The 16,529-nt window shown below is 56.9% G+C and overlaps 1 protein-coding gene across 3 annotated transcripts in view; it reads right to left on the reverse strand.

The window, feature by feature from the left end:
* Positions 1-16,529, reverse strand: part of PHACTR3 (phosphatase and actin regulator 3) — a 227,879-nt gene that overhangs the window by 89,129 nt on the left and 122,221 nt on the right. For all 3 annotated transcript variants that reach the window (XM_073883990.1, XM_073883988.1, XM_073883989.1), the window contains exons 2-3: positions 6,185-6,346; positions 2,573-2,650 (exon numbers count right to left, since the gene is read on the reverse strand). In XM_073883990.1, the coding sequence (XP_073740091.1) occupies positions 2,573-2,650; positions 6,185-6,346 (240 nt within the window). The remainder of the gene's footprint in view (positions 1-2,572; positions 2,651-6,184; positions 6,347-16,529) is intronic.

A 16,529-nucleotide genomic window follows, 5' to 3' on the forward strand; every position in this document is an offset into this window, starting at 1 on the left:
GCCGCAGGAGGTGCTCCGGCTGCAGACACGTGCCTGGCTGAGAACAGGTGGTGGCAGACCAGGAGTCCATTCAAACCCAGGAGGGACTCACCCCTGCACCTGCACCAGACAAAGGCCATGGGAGGGGAGGGGAGGGGAGGGGGCTCACAGCTCAGCTCCCAACCCAGAGCCAGGAGGGGGCTCCACACCCCCACCAAGGATTCCTAGCAATGAGCAGGAACGCTGGTTAACCCAACACCAGGATGAACGAGGGGACGAACATGGCCTGGCTGGGGCTGGCCTTCACCCCCAGCGGGAAAAGGCATTTTCTAAGCAAGTGCATGGCAAAACACCAGTGCGGGGCGGTCTTTACCCCAGGGGCCTGCTGCCAAACACCACCTTAGATCCCGTTGTCCCTGCACACTCAGGGGAGGGCACACAGGCAGGAAAGAGTTCCACAGAACAAGAGCACGTCCCCCTCCTCTCCCTGACCCCAGACCCCTTCCCAGAAGCACCCTACTACCCTGCTGCTAACACGTCACCCTCAGCAACTCCCCCGGCAGGCTCGCTGCAGACCCACTCAGCCCACACCCCTGCACTGCCCTGGGCTTGTCACCCAGCAGCTTCTGGGGGGTGCAGGGAAGATACCAGGCTCTGTCGGACCCGGGGCCCCCTCCCCCTTTCCAGTAACCCTGCACCTCTCCCACCTTCTCCCCTTCCTCCGTGGGGCTCTGCTTACGCTGCTCCTCCCGGCTGGAAGATGCGCACCACCTCCCCGCACTCTCTGCTTCTCAACTTTGATGGCACCGAAGCTGGAGGCAGCTGGGGAGGTTTATAAAGCACAGGTGCCTGGGTCCCGCCCCCAGAGTGTTTAATTGACACGCTCCCCAGGTGATGCCAGTGTGCAGCAGGCTCTGAGAACCGGCCTGTTCTCCTTTGCCCTGGGGCCCCACTGAGACATCACGCCCTACCCCTGCCCAGGCCGGGACCCCATGTCTCGTTGTCCGGATGCTCAGCTCCGCTGTGACTTTCTGTTGATCTGTGGGATTATCTACTATGGCATCAGTCTGTGAGCGCATTTCCAACTCTTGGGGAAGGATGCTGTTTGTTGGACCCACCTGGTTCCCGGCTCATAATCACTCAGCAAGACAGAGTGTGATCTAACGTGGGGGTTGGCAAATGACACGCTGGGAGCCAAAGCCAGACACCGCCTGCTCCGTGTGGCCCGTCAGTCCATCAGACAATGCCTTTAACAAAGCCTCAGAGTTGAGGAAAAGCAGAGCCCCCCTTCCATTCTGCACCCACCCCTTTATTCTTCTGACAGGAATCAAATCCACACCTCTGTTCCCTCTTCATTCTCCAGCGATGGTAATGTCCATAAGGATGATAAACAGGCCTTTAATGTTGTTCTCATCTTCCCCTCCCGTCCCCAAGGTCCAAAGGAAGGTTGGTTGGCAACATATTCAAAATGCAGAGTTTGGAGCTGCTTTTTCCCATCCCGACTAAAACAGTCCGAATTTCCATCAGCAATGACATTCCCCCAAACCTGAGGGTCAGACTTTCAACACCAGAGCGCCACAGCACCAGGGACCAAGTGCCCCATTCACACGCAAAGTTCCATCACCCAGAGTAAGCACTTTCGTGCCTGGTTTCCCAGGAACACGGCATCATCGAAGCCCTTCCCCCTGCAGCTGAAGACAAGGAAGGAGAGCAGAGACCACCACGGGTTTGAGAGAGGCCAGAGGCAGAGCCTGTTACACATCGGGGTACCCCGGCTTCCCTAGTCCTGAGACCTGGGCCAAACCACACAAGCACTGGACACGGAGACAGGAGTTCCACAGGCTCACACAGCCTTGGGGAATTGACGCCACGAGGCCAGGCCCCCCAGTCGGGAGGCAAGAGCGTGCTTGGGCTGTGGAGAGAGCTCCCGGCCGCGGCGAGGTCCGCCGACACCGGAGTCTCCGGAAGGACGAAGCACGGAAGGTGTGCATCAGGACCCGAGTCTGTGCCTCATCGTCACCGAGAGCACAAGACCAGGGAGGGAGCTCCAGAACTTTGTGAATGAACGGCGAGCGGTAACAGCCAGTGTCAGCCATGGGCAGACACCCCCGTGGTGAGACCTCCAGAGCAGAGTGTGGACGGCGGCTGGGCCCTGGGATGCATGACCCTGGAGTGGCCCCTCCTGGACCCTCACGTTCCTCATCTGCAGAGTGGGGTCAGCACGGCCGGGGGGCTGGGGGTGCAGGGAAGGGGTGAGGCGGGTCAGCGCCCAGAATACCGTCCATACTTCCCAAGGGGTGACAGGGTACTGGGCCGCGTGAGTCAAAATAACCTGCCCGAATTGGGGGTCATGGCCAACAAGGAGGCCAACTCCACCAGCTCGGGGGACGCAGGACAGAGCGCCAGCCCGCCCCGTCACCTGACAGGTGACTGCTCTCAGCTCCATGCCCTGTGCACAGGTGGCCCGGAACCTCAGGATGGGCCAACGGGGAACAGCCACTGACGAGGCCTCCTTGGGCCCAGCCCCTGGATCCGGACATCGGGCGCCCCCGATCACTGCTCCGCCCTCAACGGGCCTCCGGGCCCCACTTACCCCGCTCCATCATCTCCAGCAGACCCTTCTTGATGAGCTCCTCCCGACCTTGCCTGCCGGCCATCTTCTTCTCCAGCGCTGCACAACACAAACATGCTGGTGAGTCAAGGGCACCACGGCCTGCCTGCACGCCCTGCTTACAACAGGGGCCTGCGGGGTTGGGGGCCATGGTGGGGAGGCGGGGGCTTGTCCAGGAATCCCAAGCTTTCCTACCATGGGGTCTGCCGAGCGTTGCACAGACGCACACCGAAGGAAGCCCATTCGGCGGACTACTTAAGGCAATAATTTCTGTGATTCATCTGAAAAGCGACGCCTCGGATAACCTTCCCTTCCCTAAGCTGACTTCCTGTCCATTCCTACCCTTTGCCAAATGCTCCTTAATGTCCCCACCCAGGACCGCATCTTCTCTCTGCCCCCAACACCCTGGGGCACTTCTCTGCGGGTCCTGTTCTCTTTAGCTCACTACATCCTGATGGCTCTTGGGGTCTGTCCACAGAATGGTCCTCTGTGTCACTGCCCCACCAGAGGTGCCTCCGATAAAAACCCCAGCTTCAAGCTTTCAAAGAAGTCACCGAACAGAGAGGGAGGGGCCAGCCTCCCCCACCCCAGACCCCACGGTTCCAGTTCTCCTCAAATCCTCCTCAGAACAGCCTTCCCGCTGGGCAGCTCGCCCCAGACTCGAAGCAGGGGCCTCACTCTGCTGGACAGCTTCTTTTCTTTATCTGTCCAGAAAACGATTTGCCTATACTAGAACTCGGTTTCCAAATACCACCCCATGCAATACCTTGGACCCCATTACAAACATGTAATGGCAATGAAGTTATGTATTTAAAAATATTTACTGAGCACCTACTATGTGCCAAGTGCTGGGTACGCGCTGGGGAGTCCCTGGGGAGCAGAACCAACTCATCCCCTCTCCCTCCAGGGCTCTAGGGGCCTCTAGGGGGGGAGCAGGCAGTGATAACGGGGCTGTTCTAATGATGAGAACTAATAAAGCATTTACTGAGCACCTACTTGTAGCAAGCATGGGGGAGAAAGAAAGGTACGGCCTCTGATCATGGGCATCTACAAATGGGCAAGTGGAATGACCCAGAACCTGAGGGGGTCTGGGAAACCGGCTGTGCTGGAATGTCAGGGCTGGCTTCCCTGCAGGTGTTCACACCAAGAGCAGAGCATGAACAGGGAAAACCCAAACATCAGGAAGAAGACATTTTCAGGCAAAGGGAACATAATGTCCTTTCTTAGTCCAACTTCCAGGAGCCGGAAGCATGCAAGAAACGGAGAAACTGAACCCTGACTTGGGGAGGTGTATGTAGAGAGGCCGTCGTCCGGTCTAACAGATGGGGGTGAGCAGAACCGGGGTGGAGGTCTGAAGAACCGAGGGACCCCATGGTCCGGCCAGCCCGGGGTGATGCTCACACACAGGACGGCACCTGCCCTGACTCCTGAGCCTCCCAATGACCCAAAGAGGCAGCTGCGAGGGTCTGCTGTCCCCATCTCAGGGGACTGCCCCCCCAAGCAGGTGCCGGCTCGGGGCCCCCTTCCCAGACCGCAGCGACGGGGAGTCATCCTCGTCATGCAGCCCATGCTCACCCTTCCTGAGCCACTGTTGGCTTTGTTTGTCTCTTTAAATCACCTTTAGATTTACTTCCTCATGCTAACCAACAATGCCTGTGAAATCGGGGATCGATATACTGAAATAAATAACATCCCACACTTTGGGGGGAAGAATGGTTTAGTATAAATAAACGAAAGGCAGTCCTGTTCCTCAGATTTCCAAATGCCTGATAAAGGGCCCCCCCCCAGGTGGGGCTCCCACAGGTATTAACCTGCAGACTTCAGTGCACCTGTAGGGACCCCCAGCATCCTGATGAACTTACAGGTCGCTCCCCTGTAGCACGGTGCTGAGGGGGCCTGGGGTGTGGAGTCCCGCAGATGCACAGCTCCACATTCCAATTCTACGAACCAGAGCACATCAGGGGCTCCCGAGGTCACAGAGGTCACCGTGCCCTGGCCCCCTGTGCCTTCCCCAACTCAGTGCCTTTGCATTCCCTCTGCTACGATGCTGTTCCCTGATTTTCTCAAGGGGCCAGTTACACCTGGGCTCAACAGTGTTCCTCACCTGAAACTTCTCAGATCATCCAGCCCAAAGTGAGACCCAGCTCCTCACACCTCCTCCCCAGCACCTGCTCAGCTCCTCTGCGGCCCTGCCAGAGCCGTGATGTCTCCCGGGCTTGTGCACACGCTCCCTGGCCTGTCGCCCCCATCCCCACTGGGCAGAATGCTCTAAGTGCGCAGGGCCCGCGCCCCCCATCTACTCTGTGTGGGGCACACAGCAGGTGCTCAGGATTCCTGCAGTGACACTGATCTGCTTTCATTCTCCACATGGAGAACTGGTCAATCAGCTTCTTGGGGGGTTAAGAAATCATTCCTAAAACATATAACAAGTGTGACTGGAGGGCCTGCTGCTGTTAGCAGCCCCTTCCCCCCCCCCCCCCCCCATCGGCTCTGCCTCTGCAGTCTGCAGGGCTCTGAGGCTGCACAGGAGACCGGGGCCCCGGGGACCGCTAGGGAGAGCAGCCTGAGATCAGCACTTCCCAGGCTGGTCCCCAAGGCCTAGACTGATTCCACGTGCACGGCTCCCTCACTAATGGTCTCCAGCCGTAGCTAACAGTATACTGCTCAGCAGTGTGGCCCAGGGGGAGCTGAGATGTGGTCTCCCCTGGGGTTTGCTTCTCGGAGCACCGACCTCCTTCCCCTTCACCAAGGACACCCTGTCATCCAGAGCCAGACTGGAGCCAGGCTGCCAGGGCTCACACCCCAGCTCTGGGGCCTGCTGGCTGCTCAGACCTGGGCCTGGCTCCCCCTACACCAAGCCTGCTGCCCCTCCCCAAGATGGGCGGGGTCCCAGGAAGAGCGCTAGCCCATGGGCTGGCCCTGAGTGTTCACTTGGTCACTACTTGCCATCACGGCCAGCAATGGTGTTGTCACCGCATCTGTAGTCCAGGGTCCCGGCCATAGTTCCTGGTGTGGATGCGAGGGGGCAGGGGCAACGGTACAACCCGCCGCAACCCAACCTCCCACAGAGCTGGGACTGGCAGGGTGTAAGGATGCAGCCCGAGGTGAGTGAGGGAAGGAAGCTTCTGGGTCCTCTGGTGGGAGGGCCTGATAACCAGCCTCTGCAGGAAGAGCTTAGGAGCTGGAGACGGCTGGCTCTGGTTTCCAGTAAGAGGGGAAGCCTCCAGGAATCCAGGCCAAGATGAGGGCCCGGACCCTCCCAGTCACGCAGGGGGCTCCTGGGGAGGGCAGGCCCTGGCGTTCTCAGTGTGGTCAGCAAGAACAGCTTGGCCCAAGCCAGCCTCCCCGCCCCGGCCTGCAGGGACTCTGAGACTACATCAGCAAGGTCCCGGTGACTTGTGCCCCGTGGGTCTGGGCGGTGAATAGGTTGCAGGTGTGCCTGGTGCTGACCTGCCCCAGCCAGAAGAAGGCTGAGCAGCTCCTGCCGTCAGGGCCCACAGAGCTCAGCTGGCCCTCCAGTGGGGGCTGGGGAGACAACATCAGCATGGAGAAGCACGGTGACCGGGGCACCAGCTCCCTCACCCCCATGCTCACCGGACGTCGTCTGCTTCAGTTTTTCGTTTTTCTTCTTCCTCCATTTCCAGGGTTTGAAGATCCTGCCCAGGGTGGCCAGTTTGCTATTCCTCCTCACCGGGGGAGTTCGGATCCCTGAGACCAGATATTCGGAGCGCGCTGGGGGGGCTTGGTCCATCTCATCTGGGAGGGGAACATTGAGGAAGGGCTCACGTGATCACCAATCCTACATGACTCCATGGGGGGGGGGTTGCTGAGGTGCCTCCGCTCCCCCAAGGGGCCACCAGTGACTCTCCAAAGCCTGGGGCTCATTCCCATGGGCAAGTGCCCACAGGTAGTATGTACCAGCACCTGAGTTCATGTGCTCGCTTCTATGGAAACCCTCCCCGCCAGAACCCTTCTATGGCCTACTGGAAGCCCTCCCCCAACTTTGCATTTGGCCACAGCAATCTGAAGACTTCTCAAATTCCCCATGAAATCTCTCCCACCCCAGGACCTTTGCCCAAGCTATGCCCTTCGCCTGTGCTGTTCTCCTCGGCTTCTTTGCCCTGGAAACTTCAGCCACTAGGCTAAATTTGACTTTCTCTGCAAGTCTCCACCTTTTCCTGTCCCAGACAAGGTTCAGAGCCTTGCCCTCTGCTCCTGAAGCTACCCGTACTTCAGTATCAAGGAGCAGCAATGGTCCCTGGGTGCCTGCCCTCTAGCTCAGCTGTCAGCTCTCTGTCTCGGACCTCAGCACAGGCTTGGCCATGCTCCTCGCTGAAGAGCCATGGAAGGAGTCCGTCCATGAATGGTCCAAGGAAAGTAGCTCTCCTTTGGATCCTTTGTTCAGAAAACTAGGCCATTTTTGCACTCTGTGGGACACACACAGATGGACATCCAAGGACACTCAAGGTGCTGTTTGTCACACACAGGAGACTGGTATCATCGACAGGCCACTGGCTAAGTCACTGATCATCCCTCCCCTCTGTGACCTGTGTACAGACATGGAAGGAAATAGAGCAGATAGGCAACTTGGCCAAGATCGATTGCTAGGTCAAGAAAATCACACAAAATCACACAGCATATGCCAGCAACGTGCGTAAGGGGGTCATGTCCCTGCGCATGCTCTTAAGCGCAGAGAACACATCTGTGGGGCCCTCAAGCCACAGGGGACACGCGCTACTGGGGAGCCTGGGAGAGAGGAAGACATGAGCTTCACCACTGGCCCTTCAGGAGTTTACGATGTGTTCATGTTTAAAGAAAGAAGATTTGTTAGAATAGAAAACAATGCAATGGACAAGACCGAGAAATCAGAGAGCCACATGAGAGGGACAAGTGTTGCTTCCACGGCTCACCAGGACCCCCATCTGCTGAGTGAAACTCAGACCAGAGCTCAGGCCAGTGCCGGGAGGATGGAGAAATAAGCTTCAGTTGACCCAAACCCCTCCTGGGACAGGGAAGGGACCTTTCTTCTGGCAATGATGAGGCTCCAAGTGCCCTAGTTTTAATCTCTCCATATCCCTTGGGCGCATGTTCACAGACCCACCAGTGCTCCCAAGCATGGTTGCTGGCACACGTGCCCAACCTTGGCCAGGGCCCTCCATGCACACATGTACACACATGGCTGCACAGCACACACTTAGCTCCACACCCAGTGGGTTAATTCACCTCACTGCTACCCACAGGCAGGGCGGGGAGCCTGAGTTTATACAGAGCTGAAAGGCCCCAGAGGGACACGAAGATGCTGGCAGAGCAGGGCTGGAGTGAGGGGATCTCAGGAGGGTTTTCAGCAGAAGGAGGCCACCAGAGGGGCCAGGCCCTGCGATGGGCTGGTTGTCGTCAAATCTAGCTCAGTGCCCCCACGTGATGGGCGCCCCAGGGACATGCAGCCCTGGCGAGGAGCAGCCAGGAGATCCTCAGGGTCTGACACCTGTCAGTAGCCCAGGGCTCATGGCAAGCCCTAGCCCCTCTGAGCCTCGGTTTCCACATCTGTAAAATAAAGATAATGGTCATCCCTGATGCCTAGTGTTGAAAGAAAGATCCAGGGTGACCACAGGGTGGCCGCGGAGACTGGACTCTTAGGTAAACACATTTAATACTAGTTCATTGACAGTATGTTACAATACATGTAAAATAATATTATCTACGTTTTAAGGCTCTATAGACCCTCTGGTTAACATACCATGCTAGCATGGTGTCTCCTGTAGAAATTTCCATGGTGACTTATATTATACAAGGAACATAAGAATTATGATGGAGTGAAAGTCAGTCCCTGCTTGTCTGGGTCAGGTACTATCTTACTTCACCCTCACGGTACATCTATGAGATACAGACTGATCATATCCACCTTATAGGTGAGCACACTGAGGCTCAGAGCCGTGAGCCATCTTGTTGACTCACAGAGCGAGGAAATGCTGGAGGTCGGGCATGACCTTGAGCAGCCTGACTCCAGAGACCCCCCCCTTGTATCTTCTAGGGTGACGGTAAATTTGTGTCCAGAGCAGGACACAAATGTGTGAGACACCAACAAAAGGCATAAACCAGGACCGCCCCAGCCAACCCGGGTGTGTGGTCACTCTCTCTAGCTGTTATGGTTAACTGTAGAGCAGAGACTATGTCCACAGCGGTCAACAGAGCAACCCCGTGTGGAAGAACAAGCCTAGGGGGTGTCTTGTTGGAGAAAGCAGCTTAGTTGAGCTTGTTTTCATCTGTGTCCGCAGCACCTGGCCCCCAGGGGGGGCCAGAAAGCGAGGGCTCGGGAGGGATGTGCGGGTCATGGACCCCTCCCGCCACCATCTATCTCCCCAGCTCCACGCCCCAGGCGCAGGATGCAGACGGATCCTTCTCTTCCCAGACGCAGTTTATTCTGTGTTATTACCCTCTCCTTCCCTTCCCACCCACGGACACCAGATGGAGCAGAACTGCTAGAGCCACATGGCCCCAGAAGGCTGCTGTCCAAGGCATTTTGGCACAAGGGGGAGAGAACTGGCCAGGTCCCCCTAAGCCTCTAGGCTGGTTTGAAGATGAAGGTGAAGATCCCCAGAGATGTGCAGGGGGATAATGGACCATTGTCATCACTTGGTTTATAACCCACAAAAGATGGGTGGCAGTTACCAGAAACACAGGGCCCACAAGATAAGCGTCTGCAGAAATCCAGAGGAAGGGGAGTCTGGACAGGACCACAGCGTCAAGGGCTTAGAGACACCACATGGGCACCAGAGGAGGGCACACACATGGTTCTGAGCTTCCCAGCAGCCAAAGCAAAAAGGGGCAGCACACAGAATAAACCACAAATCAGACCCCAAATCCCACCCCGTTGGCTACCCACACCACGGTGACCCCGGTCCAGGCCACCAGCGGCTCCCCCCAGATGCCTCACAGGTGTTCTAACCGGGCCTCCCCATGGTACCCCCACCCCCTTTACAAACACAGCTCTGGTCACATCACTTTTCTGCACATTCCCTGCCCTTTCCCTTCTCCCACAGCACAAAGTGCTGGTTGATTGCCAAGCCCGGACAGCTCCCCAGATCGGCATCCCGCGCCCACCCGCTGTGCAGTAACATTTCGGGCACGCCATGGAAACCAGTACGGTGTGGCTGTGCAGAACGCAGGTGCTACAGCCAGGCATCTGGGCTCACGTCCTGGCTCTGTCACTCACAGATCGGGGCAGACGTGCTGACCCCATCTCCTCCCTGCACCCTCGCGCCTGCCGTGGCCTTGCTGGGGAAGTGAGGGCACGGGACTTCCCACGTCCTTGCCTGGGGCTCGGCCATGTGGCTCCCTGAAGTGGTGGAAGGTGGGCAGAGGGGACAGCTATGCCCCTCCTCCCCAGCCCCTTCCCCCTCCCCACCATCACTACCATCTTTATTTGAATGCCTTGACTCCCTGCTCCCCCCGCCCCACCTCTGCCCCTGTTGGCTGGAGCAGGTACAGGGTCCTCACAAACAGCCTGGAGCACAGAAGGGGCTGTACCCAGGGCTTGAACTTGACCCAAAATTCAGCAGGAGCCACTGAGGGATCTTCACCTCCATTTACCAAATATTCAACACACTGGCCCAGGACAGACACCTTCACCTGAGCAACTCCTCGGGGGGCCTGCTGTCTCCAGGGGAGCAAAGCCCAGGTGGCAACAGGCTCCGGGGACTGCACCCGGGAGGAGCTGTCCTCTCCTCCCCCCGCCCCGCCACCTCCCCCAGCGGGCCTCAGGCACAGGGCCTGGCCCAAGGACAGGAATTTCAGAAGAGACGCTGTAGCATCCAGTGAAGGATTCTTTACCGGAACCTCCAGGGCAGAGACGACATGAATGTGTTGCTGACTATGTGCGTGGCGGTCCATGTGAGCAAGAGGTGGGTGTGCGTCCTCCCGGGCACGGTGTGGCCCCACTCACTCAAGAGTACGCAGGAGGGGCTGGGGCCCAGCGTTCTGGGCGGGCACGTTCCCGTACGTGTGTGTCCGCAGAGGGTGTGTGTCCGCAGAGGGAAGGCGGGGCTGGGTGGACGGGCCTGCAACCCTCTGTCTCCAGCCCGTGAAGTCAGCCGGTGTCTCTGGGGCTCGGGAGGAACCTACTCCCCGCGCTGGGAGGCTCCAGGAGGTGCAAACACATTAGCGGATCCCTCTAGCCTCGGAACAACACAGTGGTGCTATTCCAGAGCCACCTCTGCCACCTGCGAAGCATTAGCAGTTAATTAATGAAAAATGTTTCCCCACATCTGCGTGAGGAAGTAAAACATGCCGCCACAGGGCAGGCGGGGGCCTCCCGGGGTTTTCGAAGGATGGATGGGGCAGGTGGCCGGCCCGGCTGACAGCAGACAGCTAGAGCTGAAGGGGCAGGCCCCGGCCCTCTCCTGGTCCCCTCAGGGCCACATTGTCCCGTGGTGCCCGACCCTGCCCACCTCCCCCCACCAGTGGATCCCACAGACCTGCGGCCCGGCGCTGTTCTAGAACAAGGCAGGGAAGGACACCAACGCCCCCGTGACTGAGCTCACTGGGCTACCGGGCTAATTCTCACACCTGACCCGGGGCCAGCTCCTCTCTTCATGACACCCGTCCATCCTGGCTCTGATGGCTCTAGGATATCATCCTGGGGCCTTCTGTTGATGGTGGTCATCTGTCTTTCCCACCGGAACCCACGAAGCTCTGTGAGAACAGGATCTGTGGCTGTCTTGCTCACCGCGAGCCCCTGCCCGTCTCTACTGGTGCCCCTGGCTCCCAGCCGGTTATTAAATAAACCCATTTGGCCTGTGTATCTGGGGTGTGGCGCCCCCGCAGCCGGAGCCTGGACCTGGCCCCCATCCGTCTGACTCCAAAGTCCACTCCTTAGTGAGCTGGGGCATTCCTGCTTCCTCATCTTCTATCCACGGACCTCCTGTCTCTCTCTTCCTGCCCTTGGCCTTTCCCCAAAACACGGTGGGGGGCAAGCCCCACCCGCTGATTCCTGGGTGCTGCCCGCCACGTGGCTGGCCTCGTGGGGAAGGCAGGCGCCCTCCGCATCAGACACTACGAACGCCACTTCGGGCTCGTTTCCCCCACTCATTTGCAGGCTCGTTCGTCAGGTATGGGCTGTGGCCTGCCGGGGGCCAGGGCTGCTGGGCGGGAAGCCGACCTGCCCACGGAGCAGGAGGAAGACACAAAGATAGAAGTAAGGAGGGAACTTCAGAATATGGAATGACTTATGTCAGAGGCAAACCAGAACGGACCAACACAGCAGGGCCTCTGTTTCCTTAGTGAGCCTTCCTTGCCCAAAAGAACCCATCTCCCGATACTCAGTGACCACCTTCTGAGAAAAGCACCTGCCAGATGTGAGGCAGAACAAAGAGGTGCTGGACCCCCCCTGCCCTGGTAGGGCTGCTGACCACAAAGAAAACCAAGATGCCTGGAATCACCAGGAAGAGCCAAGTCAGGAGATGATGATACCTGCAGAGGACGCAATACCTCCTGCCTGGGGGGCAATGAGAACTCAGAGGGTCACTGGGGGGGGCAGGTAATACTTGATTTGGGCCTTGGAGTTGAATAAAGGGTGCAAATCCATCAACACGCGACAGGACGTGCTGTCTGGGCAATGGGAATTAAGGCAGGGAAACATGATCTGATGTCCCCAGTCTCTGAGGTTCACAAGAAGGCCAGTAAAATCCCCACACAGGAAACTGAGATCCACAGAGAGATGCCAACTTTCTACGGTGCCAGTTAACAACCAACACATACACACAAGCACACGCGTGCACGCAAATATACCTACCCAAGACTACCGTCTGTCGTCACCACCACTGACTATACATACTAGGAAGAATATAATCTCACAGTAAGAAAGACATCTTCCAGTTAGAAGTATATTGATAAGAGAAAAAGTAACAATGCTGTGTCGTCCTTGGTGCTCCTCACTGACCAGCGTGGGTCTGTGCACTTGAATCTGGGAGCCCTCAGCGGGAGCTCGGGGTTTCTGGAATGGGAGTGAGAGCGGAGGCTGGGGCCTGGCCAAGAAGAGCCTCGTGGGGCTGAGATGGAAGCCCTGAGGGCGGGCAGGCGCTGAGGACCAGCGCTGTGGAAAGGCCTCGAGAGTGTGGTGTGGATGGCCGGAGGCAAGAACCTGGGCTGCAGGCAGGGGGGCCTTCAGAGAGGGGACAGGCAGGGGGAGGGCGGCGAGGGCCGGCACAGAAAGGAGGGAAGGGGGGCCCCTGGGTGGCTCAGTCGTTAAGCGTCTGCCTTCAGCTCAGGTCATGATCCCAGGGTCCTGGGATCGAGCCCCGCATCGGGCTCCCTGCTCCGCGGGAGGCCTGCTTCTCCCTCTCCCACTCCCCCTGCTTGTGTTCCTGCTCTCGCTGTCTCTGTCTCTGTCAAATAAATAAATAAAATCTTTAAAAAAAAAGAGAGAGAGAGAGAGAGAAAGGAGGGAAGGACCCAGAGATGTTGCTGAGACAGAGTCCTCCTTCAAGCCGGGAGACCCTTCAACATGGGACATGAAGACACAGGGAAGAATCGGGAAAACCTAGATCGGCCACAGCAGTACCTCTGGGGTACTTGCTGTGCTGTCCTGAGCCCCTACCATGAACGAGCTCATTCCATTCCTATCAAGCCCCTAGAAGGCAGGTCACTATTTTCATAACCCCCATCACAAGGAGGCAAACGGAGGCAGAGAGATGGGAAATAATTTTCCCAGGTCACGCAGCGAAGGTGAGAGTACGCCCGGAAGTCAGGACATCCACTGCAAAGGCCCCCATCCTAAGCCCTGCAACAGACCACGCGGAGCAGAGGATGACGTCACCGTTATCGGGGATACGGGCTTCGGGATGAAAGCCGCCTGGAGCAGAGAGCATCGTCAGGGCAACGCAGAGCCAAGTCATGGCGTTCAGCATCAAAAGACCCCTGGCTTGCGTCCAGCCTGCAAAAGGTGTGGCTTGACATCTGTCTACAAGGAGGTGCTGGGTATTTTAAGTGACCCATCACCAGGATGGGTCTGAACCTCCAAAACCAAATTTTCAAAATGGACTTCAAGTCTCCCGGATGTGAAAGTCCTTTTGGTTTGACGTCTCCACTCCTCCTGGAAAATTGTCAAGTGACAACTGAAGAGCAGGACACATGGGGTGTAGTGATCAGTACAGGCAGAACCAGGACCACACCCGAACACCGTCCCGGAAGGAGGAAGGCACTCCACGTCATCACGGCTGGGGATGGTGGCGGGGACTGGCCGCTGGGGTGGGCAGGGGGCCGGTAGGGATGCAGTAAGAAGGGTGAGTTTATTCAAAAGGGGAGAAGAACTTCCAAGGGCTGATGGCTCTCTTCCCAGAACCTCTGCAGGCTTTTCCTACCGCTCTGCCAGCCTGCCCATCAGAAGCTGCAACCGATCACAGCCCCTGGGTGGAACACCGCAGCCTCCCCGGTACAGAGGCCCCGGGCCTCCACAGCAGGCTTCCACTCCTCCCCGGGCGCCCAGCACGACGCCTGCCATGTGGAGTAAGTGGACGAAGGAGAGAGTGAATTAATGAGTGAATGAATGAGAGGGCTGGCTCCTGCAGCAGGAAAACAGAAGTGGGATCAGAATGCAGGTCACTGGTTTCTGGTCACTGACTCAGGTCACCTCCGTGCCCCTGGACAGTGGGGGATAATTATGATTCCGAAGCCACGTCCAGGCTTTGCGCTGCCTCACCCCTCTCCCAGCTGCCACCACAAGCAGCCCTTGACACAGATGGCATCTCCTTGCTGGGCCCTGCTCGTCAGTCGAGGGGCTAAGAAACCCAAGAGCCTGGCCGGCTGAGTTTCAGAGTGAAGAGCGGCCCCCAGGATATCATGAATTGAATGGATGCTTAATTGTAGAAGAACGCAGTTTTAAATGCCCGAGGGGAGCTGCCAAATTCTTTAGCACCTCTGTTCCAAGCAAACAACCCCAGGGGGACAGGGACTACCTTTCCAGCTCCACTTTACATTTAGAAAGAGGAGGCTGGGGGCGGGACCCGTGCAGGAAGTCACACAGCTGGTAAGTGGCAGGACTGACAAGGGAGCCCAGCGGGGCATGACACCAGTGTTCCCCAACGTACGTTCCATGGGACCCTAGCACGGGAGATGCTCCGTGGATGAAGGCACGGGGGAAAACACCGTGCACACTAAAAGTCCGCCACGTGCTTTCACCACATACTATCACAGCAAACAAAGGCTCTGAGAAGTCCTGCAGTCAGCAACACTCTATTCAGCTGTTCAGCTAACCTTTCCTGCACAGATGGATCAGGCCTGTTTATGCCTTGCTGCCCAGACAGCCACAACCCCACGCAGGCTGGAGCAACAATGGATTTGGAGCAGGAGACGTGAGATTAAGCAGTCTAAATGTACTCCTGCTAAGAAGTGTTCATGACAATTTACTTTTGGAATATAAAATCTTGTTCCCAATACCTGTATTGCAAAGATAGTGGGGATTCTCTAAGACCTTCGCAGAAGTTGGGCCTCGAAGCTTCCCATGTCCCCGAGCGTCCTCCAGCTGCCCCAAGTCCCTCCACAGCAACAAAGCAAATACAAAGACCAGACAATGAGCACCGTCTATACCCCAACAGCAGTGGAGAAATCACGGCATCACTCAAGTGGCTTCTTTCTTCCTCACGTATATTGTGGAAAAACCAGCACATCTGATGAGAAAGCCCATCTGTTTAGCATCAACCCCATAATTCTGCCAAGGGTCGCTGGCGTCTGCCAGGCATATGGCCAGTTCTCCAAGTGAAAATCAGCTCAAATCTGTAAAAATCAAGTGGGTCTGAAACGGCTGTGTGGAGTTTGGGACTAGCAATTAAAGCATGAGGATGGGATCAGGGAGGGAGAAAGGGCGGATCGGGGGAAGCAGCTTTGTCGTCACCAACTCTGGCAGTTGCTGGTATCGGGCTTAGCAGGAGGGTCTGTACTTGCATGTCAGCAAACGCTTACAGAAATTGTTTAGCAAGAAGCCCACAGATTTTGCAAAGACTAGAGGCTGCTTTTAGAGGCAGCCCCCTAAAGATCCCCTTCAACAGAGGAGGGAACGAGCGTTTCAGAGGGAGGCAAACCGTCAGACAACGCTCCGGGAGACACCAGCATCGCACTGTGAATCCAGACAAATAATACCGTCCACATCGTCAAAGCCCAAGTTCCAGCCCAGACTTTCCAAACCGCAGTGTAAGATGAGGTTCTTGTATGCCAGTCAAAGCTTATGGACAAATGTTAATTCTTTAAAATATGCATGCGTTAGCACTTTTCTGAGGAATTAAACACGTTTAAATGCTGGGAAGATTCTGAGCCAATAGATTTGTATTTTGAAAATGTGTCCCACATTCATCTTGCTGAGGTCAGGGTGGGCAAATGTTCTCTGGAAAGGTCCCGAGAGAGCGTATACATCTCTGGTGTCGTGGGCCATACAATCTCTGTTGTGACTGCCCCGTCACTGCATGAAAGCAGATGCAGGTGACACCTAAGTTAATAGGCCCAGATATATTTTAGTGAAACTTTATTTATAAAAACCAGTGGAAGGTGGATTTGCTCTGTGGGCCATAGTTTGCCGACTCCTGCCTTAAGCAGTCCCTTTGGAAATGTCTTCAGGGAAAAGGCACCACCGGACGCTCAGAGAAGAAAAAGGGTGAGAAGGGATGGTTTTGGCTCAGGATCCCTAACCTACGCTCTCACTCCTGACTCCCGGGGTCCAGGCCGGCATCACTCTCCACCTCCAACTCTGCAGCCTCCGCTAAGTCTGCCCCCCTAACCAGACAGGCTCTGCGTCACTTCCCTGCTTAAGGTCACAGTGGCCTCTAGGATGACACACAAGACCCCAACAGTGACCCCAGATTCTAGTGTCTGCTTTCTTAAGCTTACCTCGCACCACGCCCCCTGCCTCGCCCCACTGATTGCTGGCTCTCCTCGGCTTCGCCCTGCTCAAGCC

Source organism: Callorhinus ursinus, unplaced genomic scaffold, assembly GCF_003265705.2.
Source record: "Callorhinus ursinus isolate GAN/ISIS: 27379988/994484 unplaced genomic scaffold, GSC_fseal_2.0 scaffold53, whole genome shotgun sequence".
NCBI classification, from domain to species: domain Eukaryota; kingdom Metazoa; phylum Chordata; class Mammalia; order Carnivora; family Otariidae; genus Callorhinus; species Callorhinus ursinus.